Genomic DNA, 23,697 nt, shown 5'->3' on the forward strand with positions numbered 1-23,697 from the left:
AGATCACTAGCAACACTGATGTCACTTGCGACGCAGCAGAAGACAGATTCAACCATTCAAGCACCGCTGGGTTGGCCGTCAAGACACGACCACTAGATGACACTGGGAGCTCAGGCCTGTTGCTGCGACTGCTGCTGCCATCCCCCCTTCTTCTGCTGCTACTTCTGCCTGCTCCTGTCCAACATAATGTAAATTCAAAGAAACTGCAAGTGTTAAAGCAATACTATCAGACTGCAATTTCACAACTGCAGCAAGGGTGAATAGACTTACTTATATATACACCCCAAAACTGTCTGTATCAAACCGCACTTTCCTTAAACAAGCAACGGTGAATGGAAATTATTTATTATTACGTACTTATATTTACTATTAATACACCCCAAAACTGGCTGTATCACAATGTAATTCCACCGCAGAAGGGTGAATAGACGTACTTACAGTACAGACCAAAAGTTTGGACACACCTTCTCATTCAAAGAGTTTTCTTTATTTTCATGACTATGAAAATTGTAGATTCACACTGAAGGCATCAAAACTATGAATTAACACACGTGGAATTATATACATAACAAAAAAGTGTGAAACAACTGAAAATATGTAATATTCTAGGTTCTTCAAAGTAGCTACCTTTTGCTTTGATTACTGCTTTACATACTCTTGGCATTCTCTTGATGAGCTTCAAGAGGTAGTCACCTGAAACGGTTTTCACTTCACAGGTGTGCCCTGTCAGGTTTAATAAGTGGGATTTCCTGCCTTATAAATGGGGTTGGGACCATCAGTTGCGTTGTGGAGAAGTCAGGTGGATACACAGCTGATAGTCCTACTAAATAGACTGTTAGAATTTGTATTATGGCAAGAAAAAAGCAGCTAAGTAAAGAAAAACGAGTGGCCATCATTACTGAAGGTCAGTCAGTCTGAAAAATTGGGAAAACTTTGAAAGTGTCCCCAAGTGCAGTCACAAAAACCATCAAGCGCTACAAAGAAACTGTCTCACATGCAGACCGTCCTAGAAAAGGACGCCTCTGCTGTGGAGGATAAGTTCATCCGAGTTACCAGCCTCAGAAATCGCAGGTTAACAGCAGCTCAGATTAGAGACCAGGTCAATGCCACACAGAGTTCTAGCAGCAGACACATTTCTAGAACAACTGTTAAGAGGAGACTGTGTGAATCAGGCCTTTATGGTAGAATATCTGCTAGGAAACCACTGCTAAGGACAGGCAACAAGCAGAAGAGACCTAATTGGGCTAAAGAACACAAGGAATGGACATTAGACCAGTGGAAATCTGTGCTTTGGTCTGATGAGTCCAAATTTGAGATCTTTGGTTCCAACCACCTTGTCTTTGTGCGACGTAGTAAAGGTGAACGGATGGACTCTACATGCCTGGTTCCCACCGTGATACATGGAGGAGGTGTGATGGTGTGGGGGTGCTTTGCTGGTGACACTGTTGGGGATTTATTCAAAATTGAAGGCATACTAAACCAGCATGGCTACCACAGCATCTTGCAGCGGCATGCTATTCCATCCGGTTTGCGTTTAGTTGGACAATCATTTATTTTTCAACAGGACAATGACCCCAAACACACCTCCAGGCTGTGTAAGGGCTATTTGACCATGAAGAAGAGTGATGGGGAGCTGTGCCAGATGACATGGCCTCCACAGTCACCGGACCTGAACCCAATCGAGATGGTTTGGGGTGAGCTGGACCGCTGTCACGGCTGGGGATGGGGGAAACCCTCAGCCGTGCGGTACCCGTAGATGTTAAGGTTGCTACTTGGCTAGAACCACAGAATTAGGGAGCAGGTCACCTCCTAGCGCTTCCCTAATCTGACCCTGACTCCTAGCTGCATGAGCCGCCCTTAAAAGGTAGGAGGGCCCATGCTCAGGAACCTCGGATCCCTACTGACCCTCCGTCGTTCCCTGAACTAGGAGCTGGGTAGACAGCCCGTTCCTCCTGGACACGGAGAAACAGGAGTCTAAAGTGGCCAAGCTACAAGGGGAACTGAAACAACTTATGGCAGTAACAGGCAAATGCAACCAACACAACACTCACCTGCCACAGACAACAAAGCCTGGAACCCATGTGCAAGTGCTGCTGTTCAGAACACAAACGAACACAGCACACACCAGACATCACACAGGAACCCAGGACCATAAGCTGCAATAATAAGGAAACCCCTTACACACACCTTCATAACACCATGTAACATGTTACGACCAGAAGGGTGGCCCCCACTGGTAGTTGGTAAATAACCAGGAGGATGTCTCCAGCAAGCATGGCTGAAGCACCCTCTCTGACTACTGCCTTCCACTGAGGCTTTATAGGGCCAAGAAGCCACACCCAACAGTCAGACACACCCAGTGCACACACACACACTAGGAAGGAAGTTAACCCTTCCAACACCAGGGAAGGGAAAACATCAACATAAAGGGGAAGTGCACATAACCCCCGTGCACACCAGACAAGGGAAGTGCACACAAACACACGTTGCCAAGGGCAACCACACGCATACCTGTTGTCCGCGGCAACCACACTTGAGGCAAACAACTAAGTGCCCCCAGCTGCGGTTGACACAACACCAAACCGCGGGCAACTGCATGCGGCTCCCAAGGAGTCACGACCATGACCAAGGGTCGTGACAACCGCAGAGTGAAGGCAAAAGGGCCAACAAGTGCTAAGCATCTCTGGGAACGCCTTCAAGACTGTTGGAAGATCATTTCAGGTGACTACCCCTTGAAGCTCATCAAGAGAATGCCAAGAGTGTGCAAAGCTATCAAAGCAAAAGGTGGCTACTTTGAAGAACCTAGAATATGACATTTTCAGTTTCACACTTTTTTGTTATGTATATAATTCCACATGTGTTAATTCATAGTTTTGATGCCTTCAGTGTGAATCTACAATTTTCATAGTCATGAAAATAAAGAAAACTCTTTGAATGAGAAGGTGTGTCCAAACTTTTGGTCTATATATTATATATATATATATATATATATATATATATATATATATATATATAAATCCAGAAAATGGACGGCACTCCGGCTGGATAAAAGTGAACTTTTTCTTTATTCAACCATACGGTGCAACATTTCGGCTCCAAGATACAAGCAAAGATACAAACCAAGTGAAGGCAAATATATAGGTGACTGAATCAAAGTACAGATCATGTGATCATGCCACACCCAGTGGGCGTGTTACAAAAGTGACAATTACAAAATCATGGTACAATACAATAGTACAAGTGCAGAAAAAGGCAAATGAAATGATTGCATATATCTAGTATTTGCATACATAACTGAAAGAATATCGATCAGGCATACATATCTAACATTTGCATACATGAGTGAAAGGACAGGCCCATCGATCAGGTACATCTAAAGGGTAAACAATCGATGGATGCGTCCAGTGAATGTGACACATACCGAGGGAGGAGCAAAGGGACGATCAGGAGGACACATATAAACGGTGAGGGGCCCATTCTATGCGATTGTTTGGCATAGTAAACATACCACTACTCAGGAGCGTCGTAGCATCAATCAGGGGCCAGTGGCAGCTGGAGGACGCCAAGCATCAGAGCCAGCATCTGCTCTTGCGTCATCACAACGCCACTCGATACAGCCTAGGTGCGTTGCGGCGCATGCCCAGTGTACAACCGGTTTTAGAACGCCATTTTGGAAACTGGAGAAATGCCCATACCCTGTATTCAGACACTGAACCTGTTATGAAACAGGGTACTGAGATTCAGACTAGTACAGACAGCCCGGAATCCAGATCGTCCACATACTGTACCCTGACCAGAGCCCACTGACCCCACAGTGTAGAGAGGGGCATCTGTCAGAGGTGTCCGGTCGCTATCATACCCAAGAGGGTTAAATTAGCATATTGTGATAAAGTTCATTATTTTCTATAATGTACTGATAAACATTAGACTTTCATATATTTTAGATTCATTACACACCAACTGAAGTAGTTCAAGCCTTTTATTGTTTTAATATTGATGATTTTGGCATACAGCTCATGAAAACCCCAAATTCCTATCTAAAAAAACTTAGCATATCATGAAAAGGTTCTCTAAACGAGCTATTAACCTAATCATCTGAATCAACTAATCAACTCTAAACACCTGCAAAAGATTCCTGAGGCTTTTAAAAACTCCCAACCTGGTTCATTACTCAAAACCGCAATCATGGGTCAGACTGCCGACCTGACTGCTGTCCAGAAGGCCATCATTGACACCCTCAAGCAAGAGGGTAAGACACAGAAAGAAATTTCTGAACGAATAGGCTGTTCCCAGAGTGCTGTATCAAGGCACCTCAGTGGGAAGTCTGTGGGAAGGAAAAAGTGTGGCAGAAAACGCTGCACAACAAGAAGAGGTGACCAGACCCTGAGGAAGATTGTGGAGAAGGACCGATTCCAGACCTTGGGGGACCTGCGGAAGCAGTGGACTGAGTCTGGAGTAGAAACATCCAGAGCCACCGTGTGCCGGGAAATGGGCTACAGGTGCCGCATTCCCCAGGTCAAGCCACTTTTGAACCAGAAACAGCGGCAGAAGCGCCTGACCTGGGCTACAGAGAAGCAGCACTGGACTGTTGCTCAGTGGTCCAAAGTACTTTTTCCGGATGAAATTTTGCATGTCATTCGGAAATCAAGGTGCCAGAGTCTGGAGGAAGACTGGGGAGAGGGAAATGCCAAAATGCCTGAAGTCCAGTGTCAAGTAGCCACAGTCAGTGATGGTCTTGGGTGCCATGTCAGCTGCTGGTTTTGGTCCACTGTGTTTTATCAAGGGCAGGGTCAATGCAGCTAGCTATCAGGAGATTTTGGAGCACTTCATGCTTCCATCTGCTGAAAAGCTTTATGGAGATGAAGATTTCATTTTTCAGCATGACCTGGCACCTGCTCACAGTGCCAAAACCACTGGTAAATGGTTTACTGACCATGGTATTACTGTGCTCAATTGGCCTGCCAACTCTCCTGACCTGAACCCCATAGAGAATCTGTGGGATATTGGGAAGAGAAAGTTGAGAGACGCAAGACCCAAGATGAGCTTAAGGTCGCTATCGAAGCATCCTGGGCCTCCATAACACCTCAGCAGTGCCACAGGCTGATTGCCTCCATGCCACGCCGCATTGAAGCAGTCATTTCTGCAGAAGGATTCCTGACCAAGTATTGAGTGCATAACTGAACATAATTATTTGAAGGTTGACTTTTTTTGTATTAAATAACACTTTTCTTTTATTGGTCGGATGAAATATGCTAATTTTTTTAGATAGGAATTTTGGGTTTTCATGAGCTGTATGCCAAAATCATCAATATTAAAACAATAAAAGGCTTGAACTACTTCAGTTGGTGTGTAATGAATCTAAAATATATGAAAGTCTAATGTTTAATCAGTACATTACAGAAAATAATGAACTTTATCACAATATGCTATTTTTTTTTAGAAGGACCTGTATGTCAATATCACTCAGATACGATTTACTATTGCTAGTCAAGAACTTAGAGAGGAGGAAGAAAAAGCTGAAAATCATAAAAAAATATGACGACATGTTTTCCTAAAAATTCTAGGAGACTAGAGGGTGGTATATACCAATTTCCAGGGCAATTTGAGCCAATTTGGTTAACCCCAAATCAATAAAAAAAATTATAATAATGGGCTACTCAGAACCAAACCGAATTTCTGAGACCAAGAAGGAATTGTTGGAATTGAGTAGAGCTGTGTGTGCGAATGTAATGATGATATATGTAAGCTATTACAATATTAGAGTAAAAGGATACAACTGTACAGTTTAAAGGAGGCTCAAATACCCTTTTTGGCCATATCAGATGAGATACAGTTGAGTATGGAGGCATACAGGTTCTGTATAGTATCCTGTGGCACATTTGCCCACAGATATTGCATCTTGGCCTGTAGATCCTACACATTCATAGGTTGCCAAATCTGGCATTCCAGCTGGTCCAATAAATGCTTAATTGGCGATAAATCTGGCAACCAGGCAGGCCATCCTTGCAATCTGGTGGAAACATTCCTGGGAAACTCTTGCACAGTGTGTAGGCTAGCATTAATCTGCCGAAAAATGCCAGATGGAAGCCCTGCCATTAGAAGCAACTCATTACTAGGGGTGACCGACTGACATACGTGATTGCTCCCCATATCATCACACAGCAGTTGAGGAAGGATTAAAACAATGACTGCAAAGCATCCATACTCAAACCTGACCAGCATTGTATCAAAAACAGAACCTGGGTTTGTCACTAAAGACAAAACAGTTCTAGTCCGTAGCAGTACAGGTTTCTTATTCATGGCCACTAGACGGGTTGGTAATTAAAGCTCCACCTGTGTCTGGATGGTGGACAAAGTGTAGAAGTTGCACGTGCTTGTTAGTGACCAAACAATCCTCTCTACTGCTGGTTTGGCTTGGGAGTCCAGGGCCTGTTCGCAGTGTGTTCATGCTCTTACAGGTGGTCAATTTAGCCACAATAACCACCCTGCTTCTCGCAGTCTAATAATGCTCCCCCTCTCAAGGAGACATCTTCGAGGTATGTCTAGCAGTGATCTCTCACCATGAGGTACACTACCCAGGGCAGTGGGAGAAGCACTTCTATACCTTCTTGTGGCAAAACACAGTGGGGAGATTTATCAAACTGTGTAAAGTTGTAAAGTAGAACTGGCTTAGTTGCCCATAGTAACTAATCAGATTCCACCCTTCATTTTTTGAGTGCTCCTTTGGATGGAAGGTGGAATATGACCACTTGCCGAAACCTATCACCAAGGAGTCAAACCATTTGTTTGAGGCCGTTTTGGAGACAAATTATTCTATCCATCTTCTTGATTATAGAATCCCCTACAACTACTAACTGTCTACCCCTACCTGCGCTACTATCTTTCCAGCTGTTAGTGCTATGGCTGCTATTTCTGCTGGTATGGCTGCTATAAACCTTTCTACTCCCCCTGACCAAAATTAACCCAGCTACTTGCCTGATTCTCCTGACCCATATCTCCATCTTCCATTTTTACAACCCCTAAATGTTTGCTTAGTAAGCAGCATGTCCCTCAAGTTTGTAGATCATCCCTTAAAATTGCATTTAGCTCCAGATCTCTAATGCGAGCTTCGAGATGGGGAACATACTCACGTTTGTTATGTTGTGTATACATATGGAAAAGTGTGCATATTTTGAATAAAATGAGACAAAAAAAAAAAAAAAACACAAATGCGGGCCAATATGTTATATTTTTCATTGTGCTTCTATATATGTATTTACAGCATATGTGTGTTAACATATCAACAAAGCTAGAGAGAATAGCAAAACTGTTTAAAGGAATTTATTTGTACAAATACCAAAAAGGCTAAACAGAGAAAGCTATATTTATATTACACACATAAAAGGTAACCATGGGGGTTCGAAAATATTAAATTAGTTTTTTTCCCCATGATATCAATAGAACCTGACTGCTGTATGACCTACACAAATCCCAATATCAAGGGTGCCCCTTTATCCCATTCCTGGCAGAGAGGTAACCACTTATTAACTCAACTACAATTAAGAGTGTAACTAAAATGACATTTCTGCACCGATAAAAATAAAATATACTGTAATATGACTAATAATTTCATACGCTGCAGACTGAAGGTTATATATTCATTAGTATAGTAATATCAATCAGATCAGTTTTGTAATTAAAGACCTGGGAAGTGATAACCTGTAAAGCACCAGATGAAAAATATGTAAATCAATCATTGTAATGCTTCTACAATTAAATTTGTTTTATTCCATTATGATTTGTTCCCTGGCAACTTGAACCAAATCTTTAAGAACTGCAAAGCTTTTTAAGTCATCTGTACACAATCCAAAATTCTGAATCTAAAAGGGAAGAGAGAAAACAGTAGAATATTAAAATGCCTGACAGAAGCAAATGTTATAAAAAATAAAGAAAATTAAATCAATGACATTTACAGCACTATTTCCATCAGTTTAATGTACTATGCATGAAACGGCAGAAAGCATACTTCAGTTGGAGCTCCCAGTGATCAGACACTTGTTACCCATCATGTGGATAGATGATAAACGCTGATTCAATGAAAACCATAAAGACATACAATGCAGCATTTTCCACAGCCAAATATCACGGCCAGGGACAAGACTATGCCTGGCACTAGCTTGCATTGTCTCAGTCTAGCTCTTGCTAAATAGTAACTATTCTTACCAAAGAGTTGCTGGACATACACGGACGACCAAAAGGGTATCAATGTTTTGAACTTTTGACTTCCAGGCTCTACATCCAGTGATGGCCAGTTCGGCCACGAACACATACGGGGTGCCATCTTAAATCACAATTCCGGCGATGCACAAGTCCTAACCTGCGCCGCGAGCCGGTCTGAAACAAATGCGGTCACCGCGAGCAGGCAGTTCCAAGAACAGCCGCCGGGTGCCTTCATGGGGCTGTTCTCGGAACTGCCTGCTCCCGGTGACTAAATTTGTTTCAGACTGGCTCGCGGCACAGGCACAGGTATGGACTTACCTGTGCATCGCCGGACTTGTGATTTAAGATGGCGGCCAGCATGTGTTCACGGGCGAACCTGGCAAACTGGCCATCACTGTCCACATCTCACCACCCACTACAGCTTCTAATGTTAGACTATCATCATCTTGGCTATCTCGTACATAAATTGGACTTGCAACTATTTAGCAGTTATGCAGATTCTTGTCATGTAACTGCATTGTTACTGTTTTGCCCCTGGTGGTGGAACAATATTTTTCTTCTTGTATACTACAAAAACAGCCTGTTCTCACATTCTCTAATAGCTCAGTCTGTTATTAGGTTGATTACCAAGTGAAAGGTTACTGGTTTGAATCCAGGAGCAGCCATGAAGAGGATTTCCCAAGAAAAGAGAAACTGCATCATCCAGCTCATCGATAGCAGTATCTTGGCCAAAAAAATGCCAAACTGAATCATGTGAGTGTCATGACCTTTGGAAGAATACAAAATGAAGTCCCTCCATCCATTCCAAAGCCAAGAGGTTGACGTGCAGGCAAAATATCGAAGTCAACAAGTCGAATCATCACAAGGTCTATCAGTTCTGGTGTGACAAACCTGGCAGTGGAGGTGCCTTGTATGCTTTGTAATAGTACAATCATAGACATCCATGCAAGCAACGTGCATTACACAAGTCTGGAATGGTAGCCCAAAAAATAGTAAAGAAGCTTGAACTTCAATATCATCATAAGTAGCGTCAGATCAAGCTTGCAAAAAAGTACAAACAGTGCACAGTAGATTGGAAAGTGGCGATTTGGAGCAATGAGACAGAAATCAATTGAATGGGCTCTGAAACTAGGGGAAAAGGGGCTAACAGATCGATAAATTGAAGTAACTGTCAAGTTCAGTGAAGGAAGCCTGATTATACGGGGGGTTGTTCCACAGCCAAAGCGGTTGTATACTTGACCAGGATAGATGATGGTCTCAATGCTGAGCTATATGTGAGTATCCTACAAGCTGAGTTATTTTGTACACTTGCATACCATGGGTATGAAAAGGACGACAGTTAGCAGGACAACCACCCGAAGCATACATGGTTGAAGTTATTGCTGCCAAAGGAGGTTCAACCAGTTATTAAATCCAAAGGGTTCACATGCTTTTTCCACCTGCACTGTGAATGTTTACATGGTGTGTTCAATAAAAACATGGTAACATTTAATTCTTTGTGTGTTATTAGTTTAAACAGACTGTGATTGTCTATTGTTGTGACTTAGATGAAGATCAGATCACATTTTATGACCAATTTGTGCAGAAATCCAGATCATTCCAAAGGGTTCACATACTTTTTCTTGCAGCTGTGTATATCTATATATCGTATTTTTCGCTTTATAAGACACACCCGATGATAAGACGCAACCCAGATTTTAGAGTAGAAAAATATTTTTCATCAGACCTCATATCAGCCCATAATATAAGTATGAGGCGGCTCGCTATAACTCAAAGGGGTGGAATAAGGTGCTCAATCCAAACGAAGCGTACCCAACGCTTGTAATGGAGGAAGAGTAGGTGAAAGTAAAGGGATGGCACTCAAAACATAAGTGATGTATGGATGATAGGTTTATTCAAAAATTATTTATTAAAGAATGGCTATAATATGCCTAAAATACAATGGCTGGGTATGCCTGAATAAAAAAAGTAGCATAAAGTGTATCGCCGCTAGATATGAACAATATCAGAAAAGCAAATCACTAGTAAAAAAAAAAAATAGAGATAGAGATATATATATATATATATATATATCTATCTCTCTATCTGTAAGTATCCACACTTGTATTCAATATAAAATCAACATACTAATAAAATGGTGGTTTGAATGTCAATTCATAAAAATCCTGTTGGAAATTTTTATTTTTATTTTTATCTCTTGTTGGAAAGATATCTTCTGTTGGAAAAAAATCCTAATGAGAAAAGGGGAGGTATTTTTCACCTGTTGAAAAAGAGTCTGTGGAGGGAAAGTCCGATCTAATGATGCAATATCCAGTGGAAGGAATAAATATAAAAATCCTGTTAATAAAAACTAATGGACAATGTCCTAAAATGTCAATTGTATTCAAGTCCTGTTGGAGGAAAAAAAAAACATCTGGTGGACCAATAAGATAAGTGTCTCCTTGTGACAAGATTATCATATTAGATTTGGTATAACATTCCTTTACAGGTCCGATGACATGAGCTGTATATTTGAAAAAACTACTGCTGTATAAGCAGAAAATCTAAAGGAACAGTTTTTAGCAAAAGATTACCCGACATCAGTAATGGATAGATCACTAGAAAAAGTATGATTAATGGACAGAACAAAATTCTTTGACAATAGCAATGTGACTACTACTACCACGATCAAAAATAAAGAAACCCCCCGAATAATCTTGCCATATAACGCACATTACAAAAAAAACTTGAAACAAGTATTCATAAACACTGGCATCACATCCTAAGCGATAAAATCATAGGCCAATTAATACCAGATAAACCACAGATTACCTATACCAGAGCCCCCAACCTCGGTCTGCGCCTGGCACCAGCAACCAAAAGAAACTAGATTGAACCCAACCATAACTGGCTATCATTGCATGGCTTCTTTAGGTGCGGCAAATGCATCAATTGCAAAATTACAAATTTTCCAAAAAAGACAACAACAGTCGACTCATCCAATAGCCCATATAAACATGAGATCCGTGAACACCTTTCCTGTCATTCCAATAATGTAATATACGTTCTACAATGTCCATGCCTTAAACAATACGTAGGACGTACAGTCTAAACATTAGATCGGACTTTCCCTCCACAGACTCTTTTTCAACAGGTGTAAAATACCTCCCCTTTTCTCATTAGGATTTTTTTCCAACAGAAGATATCTTTCCAACAAAAAACAAAAAATTAAATAAAATTTCCAACAGGATTTTTATGAATTGACATTCAAACCACCATTTTATTAGTATGTTGATTTTATATTGAATACAAGTGTGGATACTTACAGAGATTATATATATATATATATATATATTTTTTTTTTTACTAGCGATTTGCTTTATGATATTGTTCATATCTAGCGGCGATACACTTTATGCTACTATTTTTATTCAGGCATACCCAGCCATTGTATTTTAGGCATATTATAGCCACTCTTTAATAAATAATTTTTGAATAAACCTATCATCCATACATCACTTATGTTTTGAGTGCCATCCCTTTACTTTCACCTCATCTCAGCCAAGTCAGAGCCATATAAGACCCAGATTAGCCCATCAGTACCCCCCAATCAGACCTGAAATTAGCCCATCAGTACCCCCAATCAGACCTGAGATTAGCCCATCAGTACCCCCAATCAGACCTGAGATTAGCCCATCAGTACCCCCAATCAGACCTGAGATTAGCCCATCAGTACCCCCAATCAGACCTGAGATTAGCCCATCAGTACCCCCAATCAGACCTCAGATTAGCCCATCAGTACCCCCAATCAGACCTCAGATTAGCCCATCAGTACCCCCAATCAGGCCTCAGATTAGCCCATCAGTACCCCCAGGCCTCAGATTAGCCCATCAGTACCCCCAGGCCTCAGATTAGCCCATCAGTACCCCCAGGCCTCAGATTAGCCCATCAGTACCCCCAGGCCTCAGATTAGCCCATCAGTACCCCCAGGCCTCAGATTAGCCCATCAGTACCCCCAGGCCTCAGATTAGCCCATCAGTACCCCCACGCCTCAGATTAGCCCATCAGTACCCCCACGCCTCAGATTAGCCCATCAGACCTCAGATCAGACTAAAATAAATATAAAAAATCATCTTACCTGTCCTTCTCCGCGGCTCCTCTTCAGCTGTCGCGCTCCCATCTTCCCGGCCTGCGTTGCACTGTCACATGACTGCGTGCAGCGTCAGGTCATAGTGTGCGCACTACGTCCTGACGCTGTATGAGGTCAGGACAGTGCAGCACAGGCCAGAAAGATGGGAGTGCGACAGCTGAAGAGGAGCCGTGGCACAGACCAGGGAGGGTAAATATTACCTGCGCTTGGCTACCCGCTCCTAATACATACTAGTGAGCGCTTCCATAATGGAAGCGCTCACTAGTATTTGTTTTATAAGACGCACAAACACTTTCCCCCCACTTTTTTTTGGGAGTGCATCTTATAAAGCGAACAATACGGGGTATATATTATATATATATATATATATATATATATATATATATATATATATATATATATATATATACACACACTACGTGCAGAATTATTAGGCAAATGAGTATTTTGACCACATCATCCTCTTTATGCATGTTGTCTTACTCCAAGCTGTATAGGCTCGAAAGCCTACTACCAATTAAGCATATTAGGTGATGTGCATCTCTGTAATGAGAAGGGGTGTGGTCTAATGACATCAACACCCTATATCAGGTGTGCATAATTATTAGGCAACTTCCTTTCCTTTGGCAAAATGGGTCAAAAGAAGTACTTGACAGGCTCAGAAAAGTCAAAAATAGTGAGATATCTTGCAGAGGGATGCAGCACCGGGCCCCAGCTCCTCCTTCCAGTCCCTCCCCGCTATTTTCTGCCGATATGTATCAATATCGGCCGAAATGGATTAGGTGCATTTTCGGCTGCCGAAATTTCGGTGCACCCCTAATATATATATATATATATATATATACACATACACACACACATACACACAGTGAGGAACAAGGAAATGGAAGAGGCTCCATGCAAGATCTCACCTCGTGGGGTATCACTGATAAGAAAGGTGAGGAATCAGCCCGGAACAACAAGGGAGGAGCTGGCCAATGACATGAAGAGAGCTGGGACCACAGTTTCAAAGGTCACTGTCAGTAGAACACTACGCCATCATGGTTTCAAATCATGCATTGCACGGAAGGTTTCCCTGCTCTAGTCATCATGTCCAGGCCCGTCTGAAGTTTGCCAATGACCATCTGGATGATCCAGAGGAGGCATGGGAGAAATTCATGTGGTCAGATGAGACCAAAGTAGAACTTTTCGGTCTAAACTTCACTTGTCATGTTTGGAGGAAAAGATGAGTTGCATCCCAAGAACACCATCCCTACTGTGAAGCATGGGGATGGCAACATCATGCTTTGGGGGTGCTTTTCTGCGAAAGGGACAGGATGACCTCACTGTATTAAGGAGAGGATGAATGGGGCCATTTATTGTGAAATTTTGAGCAACAACCTCCTTCCCTCAGTCAGAGCATTGAAGATGGAAGACCCAAGCCCACGACCCAACATGACAACGACCCAAAGCACACAGCCAGGATAACCAAGGAGTGGCTCCGTTAGAAGAATATCAAGGTTGTGGAGTGGTCAAGCCAGTCTCCAGACCTAAATCCAATAGAACATCTTTGGAGGGAGCTGAAACTCTGTGTTGCTCAGCGACAGCCCCTAAACCTGACAGATCTAGAGGAGATCTGTGTGGAGGAGTGGGCCAAAATCTGTGTTGCAGTGTGTGCAAACCTGGTCAAGAACTACAGGAAACATTTGACCTTTGTAATTGCAAACAAAGGCTTCTGTACTAAATATTAACACAGATTTTCTCAGGTGTTGAAATACTTATGTTCAGCAGTGCAAGACAAACAAATTCTTAAAAAATCATACAATGTGGGGGGCGGAGCCTGACCACAGAGCGTGATGGAGGTCTGAGAAAGATCTCCTGCTCCACAGACCCGCATTTTCATTACTGAAGACGCCTAAACTCCAGCTAGTATGGTCAAGATCGGGAGGGATAGACCCAGAGACCAACCTACGACGCCCAAACATAAGGAACAAGCGGATTGACAGATTAGTCAGTAAGAAGCTGGCGCTTTCTCTGGCGCGAATGAATAAGATGGCGCCGCGTTCAACCGCACCTGACTCAGAGGAGGAAGAGAGAGAGGATGCCGGTGTGGACAGCGTGCTGGAATGCAGGGATGAACCACAAGTAGAAAATAACGATATTCTAACTAGGTCATTTCTAAAAGACTCTCTCTCCCAAGCACTCGCCCCCCCCTGCTGCAGGAACTTAGGGACACGCGGCATGACATAAGGGCACTGGGACATAGAGTGTAATCACTAGAATCCAACCAAACCTACTCACCGATCACAGCACCGCTGAATCGCACTGCCTGAAATCTCAAATAGACTCTCTCAACAACGCGCTCCTTCTGGTCGAAGACCAAGAAAACAGGAGTCTCAGAAAATTTTCGCAGACCTCCTTGGAGAAAAGAGAACCCAACCTGTCTCCATTGAGAGGATACACATCTGTGCCCATCCCTAGGCAAGGATGAACCGCCACGAGATGTGGTTTGCGGGCTGCTCAGCTTTCAAGACACCTCAGCTATACTTCATTTTTATTTTATTTTTTTCCCTTTTTAAATATTTTATTATTTCAATACAAAATTTTAAATCCTTATTACATACTCCATGAGTCCATCATTTCCAATCCGTAAACATAATTAACAATAATTTCGTACACTTATCCCTAACAGTGTTAACATTAAGAAAGAAAGACAAAAAAAACAAAGGGAGGTCTCCTAGAGGGGAGGGTACAAGGACCACCCAGCATCCATGGCTTAATAAATTGAATGAACTCTCAGCCCAAGTTCTATGTGGCTATAGGGATAGAGGTCGGACGTCCAGACATCCACCAAGCAGTGAGCGCCACTCGCGCACGCCCTCACCCAGATACAGAAAAATACAAGCCAAGAGGTTGGCATCAGTGTGACCAATCACTTGATATTCCCATACTGCCTGTGGGCGAACTTGCAGCGATCTTTAATCGCAAGCCTTTAATAGGGCAAAAACCAAGAAGAGGGGGTCCAGCAGTCTCACCACAGTGGTCGAGAACCCACTCACATATTTCACTGCCTCATCCCCATATGGTTAATCATATCAGAGCCATAGTTTGCCATACCTGGTGTACATTCACATAGATATTTCATGCAGCAGGGAACTCAAATCGAATGTCAGATACTGGCAGCTGAGAAAGGAAATATAGACAGAGAACAGAGCCTGAAATCAGCTCTGTCTCCTTAAAAGGGCACACAAAAGCGTGCTCGTCACGTATGATCCATCCCTGCCTGCGCTCGAACTCCGTATGCAACGGGAAGAGCCGTACCCCGAGCCGCGCCCAGCACCCGGGGACCCCCGGACCTCAAGCCACGACCCCCCACCCACATATCGCTCGGTATTTTAAATAGCTGGGAGCTCCCAGCATCATTTAATGCCGGGAAGTCCCCCCTCCACCATCCTGGAGACCCACCCGTGCTCGGATATACCTTCACATTCTTCATCAATAAAGTACATAAGGAAACACCGGACAAACTAAATTTTCCCCAGCTCACCCCTCCCACCCACCCCCCACCTTGCAGGAAACAACAAAACACAAAAAAAAAAAAAAAAAAAGGGAGAAAGTCCTTATTAGTTAGCCATGTCCCAGTCTTTCCATAAGCTGTTCCACTTTGAATAAGATCCTCTTTGTCTGTGTAGGATCCTCTCATAGCTTTTCACTTTTTCCACCAGGCTCAGCCAATTATTACAGTCTGGGGCGGAAGAGCAGAACCACGATCTTGAAATCAGGAGTCTCGCCAAGAACATCACCTTAGTCAACAAGTGACTTTTTATAGGTTGATGGTCGACCTCAGATAGGTCTCCCAGGACCCAGATCCTGGGGGACAGGGGAACTCACCTCAGCTATACTTCAGGCAGCAAAGGGGAGGAAGGCCTTGGCATATGAAGGTGTGGCCATTCAAATATTTCAAGACATAGCGCCCTCCACATTGTTCAATTTTCGGGACCACAAACACCAGAGACTACACCAGATGGCATAATACACCATCATGGTGACTATAACCAGAGCGTCTTAACGTCAGGGGCTTCAACTCTCCACAAAAAAGATCCAAGGTAATCACTCTCCTGAAGAGCAGGTATGATATTTGCTTTCTCCATGAGACCCATCTGAAAAACAATAAAATTACCACCTTACCACAAACTCCTTTCAAACACTGGTACCACTCCACATATAAATCAGCGGCAAGAGGTGTCAGTATAGCCATAGCTAAATATATTCCTTTTGAATACATCATAACACAATCAGACCCAAAGAGTCGCTTTGTTTTTGCACAGGGCAAGATTGGCAATGTGTTGATCTCCTTAGCAAGCCTATATGCTCCCAATAGCAAACAACATAGTTGGCTGAGATCAACACTGGCCAAATTCCATTCCTTTGCCGAGGAAATATGGCTAGTCGGAGGCGATTTGAATATCACCCTCAATCCAGTAATGGACGCCTCCACAGGCACATCAGCCGCCTCCCACAAAACCATTAGAGGCTTTAAAAAACTGTTACGCGACACCTGCCTAGTAGATTCCTGGAGGTCTCCTAACAACTCAGCTAAAGACTATACATTATTTTCTAAGGTACATAACACATTTCAAAGACTAGACTACATACTCATCTGTGATAACCACTGAAATATGTTAAGAAAGTCCATGATAGGTAAGGTCACAATTTCGGATTATTCCCCAACTATCACCTCTCTATCTTTTTCATCTCTCCCGGTCAGAGTGTACTTAGTGTCTGAATGAGACCCTTCTAGACTCAGAAAAACACTTATCAAACCTTACACAAAAACGGTCATATTTTGATGAAAATAAACCCTCAGATACTTCACAGTCCATAGTCTGGGACGAGCACAAAGCCTTCATAGGAGAAGAACTAATAGCATTGGGCACTATAGTCAAAAGAAAAAGACAGAAACAGATGAACTCCATATTAGCACAGATAGCATCATCCCCAATCAAGCTTTATCCCCAATCAAGTCAGAGGAACTCTCAAAAATAATCTCCCTACCACAAGGCAAAGCTCTGGGCCCCACCGGGCTCCCTGCCAGATACTATAAAAAGCTATTGCCCACACTTCTCCCCCAAATAATCGTCTAGTGCCAGGCTCTAATGAATGGAGAAGCCCTCCCAAAACAGGCGTTAGAGGCAACTATCACAATTCTGCCCAAGGAAGGCAAGAACAGCACAGTTTGTGGTAACTATATGCCCATCTCCCTTCTTAACCTGGAAGTGAAGATCTGGGCCAAGCTCTTAGCAAATAGGCTAAATAAACTAATACCCAAAACACTGGTGTCCCCTGCCTCACCTCAGAGGTGACTGATGCTGACCAGTTCAGCACCTGCTACCCTCCCCCTGACCTCCTCCCGCCCCGATTCTTACAGCTTCTTGCTCTGCGATGTGTCGTCTCATTGATCAGCCAACTGCAGCGCTTGAAGCTGCAGGGGAGCGGTGCAGTACCATACTGCCCTTACCTGGCATGGTGCTGCGATTCACCCCCGATCCTTCCCCAGAGCCCTGGGGACCTTGCCGGCGTTAAGTCACGTCTGGTTACGGCGTACATGTACGGCACAGGTTGTTAAGTGGTTAAGTTTATGCAGTGATAGTCTGGTGATATGTTATCAGTACACACAAGAAACAATCAAATTCAGAAGAAAGCAGATTGTGACAGGGAGCAGCACTGACACAAAGAATAATAATTTTGGTAATAAATTTAAAGTACCTTTTTGTCATTTTAGCATCTACTCATCCTCACAGATTCAGCATCTCATGTGATTAGCTGGTATAATTAGAAAAAGATGTGGCCATACAATCTCTGCAGCAGAAGTTTATCTCACATATTACCTGTCATTGGCGTGGCTGTAAGGGGAGCACAATGAGGATATAACCACTGTGAGGGGAGCACAATGAGGACATAACCACTGTGAGGGGAGCACAATGAGGACATAACCACTGTGAGGGGAGCACAATGAGGACATAACCACTGTGAGGGGAGCACAATGAGGACATAACCACTGTGAGGGGAGCACAATGAGGACATAACCACTGTGAGGGGAGCACAATGAGGACATAACCACTGTGAGGGGAGCACAATGAGGACATAACCACTGTGAGGGGAGCACAATGAGGACATAACCACTGTGAGGGAGCACAGTGAGGACATAACCGCTGTGAGGGGAGCACAGTGAGGACATAACCACTGTGAGGGGAGCACAATGAGGACATAACCACTGTGAGGGGAGCACAATGAGGACATCACTACTGTGAGGGGAGCACAATAAGGGCATGAATACTGTAAGGGGGCACAATGGGGGAAAACCACAGTGAGGGGAGCACAATAGGGACATAAATACTATGAGGGGAGCACAATGGGGGCATAACCACAGTGAGGAGGCACAATGTTTTAAAGGGCTTCTGTCAGCCCACTAAACAGTTTTTTTTTTTTTTTGGGGGGTTAATAATAATCCCTACACATAAGCTAAATATTAATTTTTGTTCAGTAGATTTTGTTAAAAAGCAATTTTTATAATATGTAAATTACCTTGCTACCAGCAAGTAGGGCGGCTACTTGCTGGTAGCAGCCGCATCCTCCTCTCATAATGACGCCCCCTCCGCTGTGTGAGTGACAGGGCCAGGGAACGGGATCGTTCTCTGCTGGCCCTGATTGAATTCAAAATATCGCGCCTGCGCCGTACCTGTCTTTAATCGGCGCAGGCGCACTGCGAGGCGGCTGCTCTGTCAGCCGCTCCATCCTCAATGCGCCTGCGCCGATGACATCACATCTACACCCGGCGCGGGCGCATTGAGGATGGAGCGGCCGAGAGAGCGGCCGCCTCTCAGTGCGTCTGCGCCGATTAAAGACAGGTACGGCGCAGGCGCGATATTTTGAATTCAAACAGGGCCAGCAGAGAACGATCCCGTTCCCTGGCCCTGTCACTCACACAGCGGAGGGGGCGTCATTATGAGAGGAGGATGCGGCTGCTACCAGCAAGTAGCCGCCCTACTTGCTGGTAGCAAGGTAATTTACATATTATAAAAATTGCTTTTTAACAAAATCTACTGAACAAAAATGAATATTTAGCTTATATATAGGGAGCTCGCAGTGTAGGGATTATTATTAACTAAAAAAAAAAAAACGGTTTAGTGGGCTGACAGAAGCCCTTTAAAGTATGGGGGGTGCCAGACAAAGAACCTGCCCTGAGGGCCAAACACTTTAGGCACACCTCTGGTACCTACTAAAATGAATAAGCCAACATATAATGCATGTGCCAAGTCTGCCAGAGCGGACACAATTCTTTAGCTGATAAAAGGAAAGTTAAGGCTGAAGTCTGGACACCTTTAATAATTTGCCTGTGAACATGCCATTTACTAATGGCAATAATAAAAACAAATGTAGAAACAATACAGTCATATTTAGTAACTTGTGTCCAAAATGATTTTATTTGTTTAAAGGGCTTCTGTCACCCCACTAAAGTGATTCTTTTTTTTTGGGCTGGTGAAATTAGTTATATTGCGATATATGACAATATAATTGTGTTACTTACTTTGATCCAGCAGTTTCTTCAAAAAACGAAGTTTTATCATATGTAAATTCGGTCTCTAACAGCAAGTAGGGCGGCTACTTGTTGCTAGCTGCTGCAGAAATCCGCCCCCTCGTCGTGTTGATTGACAGGGCCAGCCGGGATCTCCTCCTCCGGCCAGCCCTGTCGGCATTTCAAAAATCGCGCGCCTCTGTTGATTCGGCGCAGGCGCTCTGAGATGAGGAGGCTCGTCTCCTCAGCACTCCCTCAGTGCGCCTGCGCCGATGACGTCTTCTATTTCGGTGATGTCATCGGCGCAGGCGCACTGAGGGAGTGCTGAGGAGACGAGCCTCCTCATCTCAGAGCGCCTGCGCCGAATCAACAGAGGCGCGCGATTTTTGAAATGCCGACAGGGCTGGCCGGAGGAGGAGATCCCGGCTGGCCCTGTCAATCAACACGACGAGGGGGCGGATTTCTGCAGCAGCTAGCAGCAAGTAGCCGCCCTACTTGCTGTTAGAGACCGAATTTACATATGATAAAACTTCGTTTTTTGAAGAAACTGCTGGATCAAAGTAAGTAACACAATTATATTGTGATATATCGCAATATAACTAATTTCACTAGCCCAAAAAAAAAATATCACTTTAGTGGGGTGACAGAAGCCCTTTAAAGGAGTTATCCAATGTCTAAAACATTCCCCCCAATGTCTCATACAGATTATACTTACACAACTCCCTGGCACCCGTGTTGCTCCTGATCTCTGCAGGGCCACTGGGGTGACACTAGGAAGGCTTCTCCCCATTGTGGCCCGGATGTTTAGAGCCATGCGACGGGGAGATGCAGCGGCAGGGTTCAGGAGCGGGGTAAATATAATCTATGTCAGGGGCCCAGGTATTGGGAGGAAGGTTTTAGAAATTGGATAACCCCTTTAATTACCAAATCTCTTTGGATATACTGAAATAAACAATTTTCCTACCTGATTTGCAAAATATTCCACATCAAGTGCTAACTGAAGCCTAATTTTGTTATCGTCGCTCATTCCACCATTGATAGTATTACTGGACATTGTAGTTTTCCGTGCTTGTTTGAGTCTTTTCAGACTTTCTTCCATTCTTTTAACAGAGCTGAGCACATCAGACACAGTCTCATAATACCTGTAAAGTACAAGCGATCCTCTGTCAGTTAACACCATTAGGGAAGGGTACTGATTGTATAAAAATCCAATATATGTGAAAATATATATATTGTACATTCAGAACTGCAAATGTGCCACTTGCAGCTTTCACCCTCCCACCATTCCCTTACACAAAGAACCAAGACGTAAAACCTTCCATGCTGCTCTCCAACTTCAGTTCTGTGCCCAAAATATTGTATTTTGAATATTGAGCCTATAATTTAAAAACGGATATTCTGGCTGTTGGGTGGCCTTTAATCTCTTGTGGAATTTAGACGCAACTATACACCCATTTTATTGATGCACTACCTCAAATGGACATACATTTATTTACATTGGATGGCATGGGCAAAGAATGTTTGCCCGTGCCATCTACAGCCAAGGCTAGATTATATACAGTCAGGGAGCCACTGCAATAGCCGGGATTGGAGTTACCTCTGACACTGGCCGTTTAACTCTTTGTATGCCACTTTAAATAGCAAAAGTTTCAGTTACAGGTAATACTGCTTTAGTTTACAGAGTATATCAAAGCATTATTCAAGTGATGAAATTAGTCTCATTGTGAATTAATCTCGAGAAACTAAAAAGAATTTAGGGGAAGATTTATCTAAAATGTGTGTAAAGGAAAACTGGCTTAGTTGCCCAGAGCAACTAGTCAGATTCCACCTTTCATTTTCCAAAGGAGCTCTGAAAAATGAAAGGTGGAATCTGATTGGCTTAGTTGCTCATAGCAACTAGTTTGCCTTTTCACCAGTTTTGATAAATTTCCTCCTAAAAGTTTAATTAAGTTTATAAAGAAAAAAATGTCACATATATAATATAAGGCTAGTTTCACAATGGCGGCAGGGGACTCCCGACAGGCTGTTCACCCGCTGGATCCATCCTGACTATCCATCCTGCAGTACTTTAGTCTGGCTGCCTCTTGACGAGCGCTGCCGTCGGAACTCCGCCCCACTCCCATTATAGTCAATGGGGACGGCGCGGCAGCCCGGGGGCACATGTGAACTAGCGGCAGGACGGATCCAACAGGCTGTTCACCTGCCAGAACAAGCCTGCCAGAGTCCCCTGCCGCTAGTGTGAAACTAGCCCGACAATATTTCCATATAAAGTAGGTTTCAATTTTTTCTGTTCCTGCCCAAAAAATATAATAAATGTAATTATTATGCAGCTACAATTATAATATACAGCTATATTAAGTTTTGGCTCTTTGAAAGCTCCGGCATAAAAATCTTAAAAAAAATAAATAAAAATAATTCTCATAAAATTGGCTTTTATTATTCAAAAGAAGCAAAACCTTAAAAAAAAATAAAAAAATATTGACATTGAGTATTGCTGAAATCATACTCATTTGAGCTTCAAGCCTCAGAAACTGCAAGCGAGGTTTGCCGAGTAGTGCAAAAGTACGGTGAATGCAAATAAATGCATAATTTAACACTAAGGCTTATTTCACACTTGCGTTTGCGGATCTGGCCGGCTGCTCCAGTTTTTGTCAGGCTGATTCCCAACATTCTATGACGGAACAGCCTGCCGGCAGTGTGAAACCAGCCTTCGCCATATTCTGTGATAACTGTGGTATTGTTATATTGTTTGGGCATATTGTCTGTCTATTTGTCTGTCTGTGTGGTTAATGTTTTCTGAACTTCAAGCAAGGTTTGCTGCAAAAGTACAGTGAAGTGCAAAATACAGATAAGCGCATAGCGTAACAATAGGCCATAGGAACCAAGGTTCGTTAGATTTTCCTTGTGCATTGTTTGCTTGATTCTAGCATGTTCCCCAATTACAGCAGTAAGGAGTTTAAATTGAAATTCATATATACTTTGTTTTTTCATTTACTGTTTATCCCCATTTAAACATGTGCTCCATTGACAATGCTACTAAGTGTGTGTCAAGAATTTGTCTAAAACCTTTTTGAAACCGTCCACTGTTCCTGCTGTGACCACGTCCTGAGGAAGTCTATTCCACAGATTCACAGTTCTTACAGTAAAGAAGCTGTGATGCTTCTGGAGACTGAACTTTTTCTTCTCCAGTCGGAGACAGTGCTCCCTTGTCTTTTGAGCACATTTTACATGGAACAGCTTTTCACCGTATTTTTTGTATGGCCCATTTATATACTTGTACAGGTTAATCATGTACCCCCTTAGACGTCTCTTCTCAAGACTAAATAAATTAAATTATTTTAATCTTTCTTCATAACTAAGACCCTCCATGTCCCTTATCAGTTTAGTCGCTCTCCTTTGTACTTTTTCCTGCTGCATTGCATCCTTTCTATGTACTGGTGCCCAGAATTCTTAAAAGTAAATCACATTAAAGGCTCATGCACACGAATGTGTGGTGGCCATGCCTGTATTCATGCCCGTATTGCGTCCCACAAACGGCATGTGCGGAACGGAGGCACAGATCCGAAAGTGCCATTGCACCGCAAAAAAGTAGTGCATGCATTAGGACATTGCAGTGAGAACATTCAAATGCAGATCACAGACCCCATTCAAGTGAATGCGTCTGTGATCTGCAGTCCGCAAGCACACATTCGGCGCCTGTCCATTGGGCTCATGCACACGGTTTGTGTTCATGAGCCCTAATGCTTATGGAAACGTGTAGAGATCTGGGTCTCACTCCCCTTTTCTAAAATTCACATCCCCACCTATCCATTAT

At 43.2% G+C, this 23,697-nt stretch overlaps 1 protein-coding gene across 2 annotated transcripts in view; it reads right to left on the reverse strand.

Moving 5' to 3' along the window:
* Window positions 1–7,305: 7,305 nt before the first annotated feature.
* Window positions 7,306–23,697, reverse strand: part of COG2 (component of oligomeric golgi complex 2) — a 236,981-nt gene continuing 220,589 nt past the window's right edge. For both annotated transcript variants that reach the window (XM_044290296.1, XM_044290297.1), the window contains 2 exons: window positions 20,848–21,025; window positions 7,306–7,859 (listed from right to left, as the gene is read on the reverse strand). In XM_044290296.1, coding sequence (XP_044146231.1) covers window positions 7,764–7,859; window positions 20,848–21,025 — 274 coding nt within the window. In that variant the 3' untranslated portion in view covers window positions 7,306–7,763. The remainder of the gene's footprint in view (window positions 7,860–20,847; window positions 21,026–23,697) is intronic.

Source organism: Bufo gargarizans, chromosome 4 (assembly GCF_014858855.1).
Source record: "Bufo gargarizans isolate SCDJY-AF-19 chromosome 4, ASM1485885v1, whole genome shotgun sequence".
Taxonomy (NCBI): domain Eukaryota; kingdom Metazoa; phylum Chordata; class Amphibia; order Anura; family Bufonidae; genus Bufo; species Bufo gargarizans.